This window comes from Nestor notabilis, unplaced genomic scaffold, assembly GCF_000696875.1.
Source record: "Nestor notabilis isolate BGI_N333 unplaced genomic scaffold, ASM69687v1 scaffold26109, whole genome shotgun sequence".
Classification (NCBI taxonomy): domain Eukaryota; kingdom Metazoa; phylum Chordata; class Aves; order Psittaciformes; family Psittacidae; genus Nestor; species Nestor notabilis.
This window is the reverse complement of record NW_009944502.1, coordinates 12645-18380: the sequence shown is the minus strand read 5'-3', so window position 1 is coordinate 18380 and position 5736 is coordinate 12645. Positions and strand designations below refer to the sequence as shown.

At 38.6% G+C, this 5736-nt stretch overlaps 1 protein-coding gene across 1 annotated transcript in view; it reads left to right on the top strand.

Annotated features, from left to right (window-relative positions):
- Positions 1 to 2795: 2795 nt before the first annotated feature.
- The window catches only part of MED6 (mediator complex subunit 6), a 5299-nt gene continuing 2358 nt past the window's right edge, over positions 2796 to 5736 (top strand). The window contains exons 1-4 of the mRNA XM_010022449.1: positions 2796 to 2957; positions 3950 to 4041; positions 4790 to 4872; positions 5593 to 5701. Of these exons, the coding sequence (XP_010020751.1) occupies positions 2929 to 2957; positions 3950 to 4041; positions 4790 to 4872; positions 5593 to 5701 (313 nt within the window). The 5' untranslated portion in view covers positions 2796 to 2928. The remainder of the gene's footprint in view (positions 2958 to 3949; positions 4042 to 4789; positions 4873 to 5592; positions 5702 to 5736) is intronic.

The window sequence follows — 5736 nt, the reverse complement described above, 5'->3', positions numbered from 1 at the left end:
CTTGTGAGGGTTTAATTTTGATAATGTCATAGAGGTTTTCTCCTTATTTCTTCTAATTTTGATAGTCCTGTTTGCTTTTCTGACTGCCTTGTGTCAGATACAGTGAGGACAGTTGATGGAGGAGTGCTGTACTAAGTTATTAGCTGCTGTGAGAGCCTTCTGTCTTAATCCAGATCATTGAAGCTCCCTCAAAATTTTGTGGGTTTTGTTTGGGTGGGTTTTTTTTTGATTACTTAATGTGGTTCAATATATTAAGTAAATTTTGAGCCATATTTACATTCTTAAGCTATGAAACTATTTTACTGTTCCTCTCAGTTTATAAAAGCCTGATGTTGGGCTATCTAGCTGGCAAGGCCAGGCACAGCACACTGTGAATTGCTCTCCTTTTTTTTTTTTTTTTTTTGCCATGGTTTTTCGGCTTTTTTCCCCAACCATCTTTTGTCTCCCAAACTGTCTTGATGTTCATGACAGATTGGCAGTATTGTCACAAGCACTTTTGCATCTCTGATGCTGGCACACCATGCATCCTTTCTCTTACCTGAAATGAACAGAAGTACTCCTTTCTTGGTGGGAAGAACACGTGTGTCAGGTTCAGGTTGGCTTTGTTCTTCCTCTCCTTTTTTCCAAGAATAGTGTAAGAGAACAATCTTGCTTGTTATAAAGGCAATTATGTATACTGGCACTAAGCAGCTGTGGATAATTGAACCTTTGAGCCCAACTTTATGTTCTGTTATATAATACACTTATCAGTTTATTTACGACATTATACCAAATAAATGTATATATATAAAGCTTGTCTGACATCCCTCTTGAGAAAAGCTGTTAAACACACAAGCAAGAAAAGTTTGTATTTGAAATGCAGTGTGAACATTTACTGTGGCAAGAATGCAAGCACTTCGGATTGTGGGGTTTGTTGGGAAGGAAAGCTTGTCTAATGGTCCAGAAAGGCATTTAGGATAATCAGCGCTAACACTGCACTTAATAGTGGATGTTAAGCACTACGCGCTTAATAGTGGATCTCAGTGCTGCGGCTCTGAGATTACCTTTTTTTTATAGTGAGGAGAGACAATAGTGTATGTGAAGTGACATGAATGGCTCTAGATTCCACCCCCCCACCCCCACCCCCCATTCTGTTAAAGAGACTGGCAATTCTGAGATTAACAAGGCAAAAATGATTTATGTGTGACTATTTGTGCTGCATTTTCTCTGGTTTGCTAGGCAGTTAGTGTTACTTTATTAACTGCTCCTCAGAGAAGCTGCTAATAGTGTATGAGCTGGCATTTTTGGAACTGATCCAGTCATCTTAGAGCATGCTGAGTTGTCACAGAAGTAAAATATTCACAGTGAAATGATAAGTGGGAGTTCTGGGTATGTATATAATGCCTGAATGTATAATGTGTACCTGAAAGAAGGGAATTTCAGTTCTTTCAGTCGTTAATCACTTCTCACCAGTTATGTTTTTAATTCTAAGCCTTTATTTCCTGCTTTCTTGTGTCTTGGAAATTCTGTTTACTGCTGCAGCAATTGAAAACGGTTGAATTTCAGAGTGCTTTTCGAGGTGATTCATGGATCTTCTATGTTAGCACATTTGTTGACTGTGGAACCAATTGCTGATGCTGGTTTCTTTGGTCTGCTTGAGGAACATAGTTTTGCTGCAGTATGATAATAAAATCTAGGGATTTTAATTCAGATGTCTCAAGATATGTAGGAACTTAACTAGCATATAATGATTTAACCTTTATAGAGCATGTTTTATATATGCTTTTTTATACAATTGATTTTACTCTGTAGTTAGATTTCTGTAATACTCACTGAGTTATGGAATAAGTAATTTGCTGCAGGCAATTTGGCAGATTAATTGTAGTCAGGAATAAATCTCTTGTTCAAGATTACTGCAAAACATCTGCCCAAAGATAGCATCTTTGTCTGCTGTTTTGGGTTTTTTTGTTTATTATAGACCTCACCCACATAAAAAATAGCATCTTTGAAATGTAACAGTCTCAGCTGCTGTCATATCATAGTGATATATGTTCTAATAACAGAACACCTTAGAAATGTTACCAATGCCACTATTTTGATTCACTCAGTAGTTTACTCTTTTGCTTTAGCAAAAAAACCCCTCTTGGTTTAATTAACATATCTCTGCAGTGTTTTACTTATTTTGCAGCATCCTTTTTTACAGCTTTGAAACTATTTTTCTCAGAAATAAATTGTTTTAAATATGACTAGGCTCAGATTTAGTGTGGTGTGTATCACCCCACACTCCCTCATCCTACCCCCACCCCAATTGGTTCTAATTCAGCTTAGCAAATTCCGCTTCCTTACCAGAGACCTAGCTTTGAAAAGGAACCATGCTTTGGATTGTCTTTTTACTCAGCTAATGCTGTGGTTCATAAACTGCATGTAACACTACTGAGTAGATGTAGTATGATACTATTCTATACAGTATCAGAGCTAAATAACTCATCAACACAGCGTGCACACATGTGCACGCAGACCCTGCTCATGTTCCTGAGATGTAAAGGTGCACCAGCAACTAGTGGTCAAGGAAAGAAAAGTGCAATAATTAAAAGAAGCCTGTTTCTGTTGTGTACCTACAGCAGATGTGCAGAAGGTTGAAGGATACTGGTTATTATTTGAGCTCTGTGAAACACATTTTTGATTAGAACTGGTTTGCGTGAAACTGTGTTGCACCTCCTTCCCCTGCTGTAATCAATAACTGGCAGCAATTTACTCCTTGGAGGTATTTGTAGTGCTTCTGGCTGCTTTTGTACTCAGTGTAGATTTCTCTTCTCAGATAATCTCTTGGGAATTTCCTGGGTTGACAGCTCCTGGATTCCAATATTAAACAATGGAAGTGTGTTGGACTATTTCTCAGAGCGAAGTAACCCATTCTATGACCGAACATGTAACAATGAAGTTGTCAAAATGCAGCGGATGACCTTGGAACATTTGAAGTAAGTTGTCATTTGGAACTGCTTCCTGTGCAGCATCCTTTTTCCCTTCATCCAGAGACTTTGATGGTTGAATGGAAGCATGCTGGGAACCTCCTTCCGTTCTGTGCTTTTTTGTCCTACCACTTGCTAGGGAGCCCAGCTTTTTTTGTATTTGGATGTCTTCTACTTCCTCATATGCCATTTGAAGGAGGTGTTAAGCATGAAGCAGTTTATGCATGTTATGAGATTCCAGTAAATCACCTTTTAGATGTTTGAATTAGAAAAGCTGTCTTCTCTCATCCTCCCAGCTCAACAGAACCTGAGTAGCATTAATATAGTGAAATATTTTTCTATGGTGAATAGGGGTTATGTTAGGGGATACTTTGAGTTCAGAAATAGTTTGTGTTTCCATATCCCGTCGGCTATGTGCCATACTTAATTTCCTCCAAAGAGCTGGCTTTTTAGTATGGATAATAAAAGTAGTGAGTGTTGTAAATAAACTGATCACAGATGGTTGTGTAATGAGATTACAGCATGCACAAGTTAACTTTCCTTGCAGTTCCCCATCTGCTACACTGAGGACAAGTGAGATGTTTGAGAACTATTTAAAGACTCCACAGTATGATAGGGAGTGTGCAAGCTGAGCTAAAAGTTCATTGGTAAAGTCACTTGTGCTCAGATGTGGTTGCAGAGAGGTTTTCACATCAGACACGCATGTTGACATCATACACTGGTCCTTTGTGTTTAAATGAGATCTCTGTGATGACAGATTGTTATCTTTCTTGCTATTTATTTGTTGCTAACATGTTCTACTTAGATATTGTGTTAGGTTGTGCTAACTTCCTTTGTGTATGCTGCTAGGTTTTGATAGCTACCTCAGAAAATTCTATGCCTTTATTTACTGTTTCCAGAGCATCAGAACTTCATCCTTTTACCTAGCCAGGCCCTTTGGTAGCTCTTCATATTCTACTTTGCTTTGAGGAAGATACTTATTCTGGTTGCTTCTTTTTCAGCCAGATGGTTGGAGTGGAATACATCCTTCTTCATGCTCAAGAGCCCATTCTCTTCATTATCCGAAAGCAACAAAGGCAATCTCCAACACAAGGTAAGGTCACAGTTCTGGTCACTGTTGAGAAGGCTGATCAGTTAGTCGCTTTTATGTGTTCCTTACTGGTGTTTAACCACTGCTGTCTCTATCTTAAATCTAAATAAAAGGGTATGAGGATTTCTGGTGGAGCAGAGCTACTTTTTCTAGCAGAGTGACCTCTAGTGTGCTAATAGCAGGGATTGCCACCTTGTGGTGAAATGTGAAGAGTGCAATGAGAGAGTGCTGCCCTGTGGTATATTTTGCCATGGGAAATGGACGATAGAAGCATACCATATCGTATTTATGTGCTAGGCTGTGCAAGAGCTTTCATTTTAATTATTTGAATATAAGGCTAACGATATCTTTGCCTGGGGCTGATGATCTTAGTTCAGTTTAAGCTAATCATCTGCAGAGGCTTGTATGTGATCTTGACTCTTCAAAACATAGTTTCATTAGGTAGGGAGAGGGATCATTCATGCTTCTGTTTGTGTCATGTCACTTTCTTCTTCTGCACTATTTCCACCTGTAACTGTGGATTGGTTATACTGCTGAGTAGGTTCTTATCAGTAGAGGAGGGTTTTTTCCCCCCTTATCAGTCTGTGGCTAAGGTGGAAATAAAGCATCTTGAAGGAAAAGATTAAGAATAGAAAATTTAGTGATGAATATTGTGATTTCTGCTGTTACTACTGAAATTCAGCAACAAATACCCTGTCTTCAGCCAGAGCTTTAAATTGATCCTGTCTCTTCTTTTTCTTCCTCCCCACAGTTATTCCACTGGCCGACTACTATATTATTGCTGGGGTGATTTATCAGGCACCTGACTTAGGCTCTGTCATTAACTCCAGAGTTGTAAGTGTTCTGTGCATTTGATGGATACTGGTTTGTACCTGCTTTTAATTCTGGTTGTTCCCCAGGCTGTTTAAATCCTTCCTTTGCTGCTTTGAGGAAAGATCTTGTGTAGTACACAGTAACATAAAACACCCCTAGCGCCGTGTCGTCCCTCCCCCCTTCCCCCCCCCAGTTAGTGTGGTGTATATTCCACATGGAAATGAAAGATCTTGGGAGAATGCAGCATGGTCCAAAAAGTAGAATATGCTTTTTAAGGATTAACAATCAGGATTAACTGAAGCTACACAATTGGCAGACCAGCATAAGGTTTGAATAATCAAAAGAAAAATTACATAACAAATGCATGTGAAATAGTAATTAAACACATAGTGAAGCTTGCTTTGGAATGTTGCTGTTAAGGGAATGTAATTTTCTCTTTAAACGAAGCTTATGTTTTTAAGTTGATGTGGTATTTCTTTTGTGTTTGTTTTGATTTTTTTTCTGTTCTAGTAAACAACTGCTTTTGTAAGTTTTTTCCTCTTGTCACTTTAGAAAAGCACTTTCAAAAATTTCTTGTAAGAGCCTATTAAAGAGACTACATTCTTGGTCCAAAAGTCCCAAGTTCCCTTCCCAGAACAAAATTAAATACGGAATACTAATTTTAAAATCCCTGCTTTCAAAATTTTACACTGTATTTTTTCCCTAAACTCTGAAAACTGCCTTATGTTCTTGTTCTGAAAGCTCACTGCAGTGCATGGAATTCAGTCTGCTTTTGAAGAAGCTATGTCCTACTGTCGCTATCACCCATCCAAGGGCTACTGGTGGCATTTCAAAGACCAAGAAGAACGAGGTATGAATCCTAGTTGCTCCTGGGTACTTTGGTGG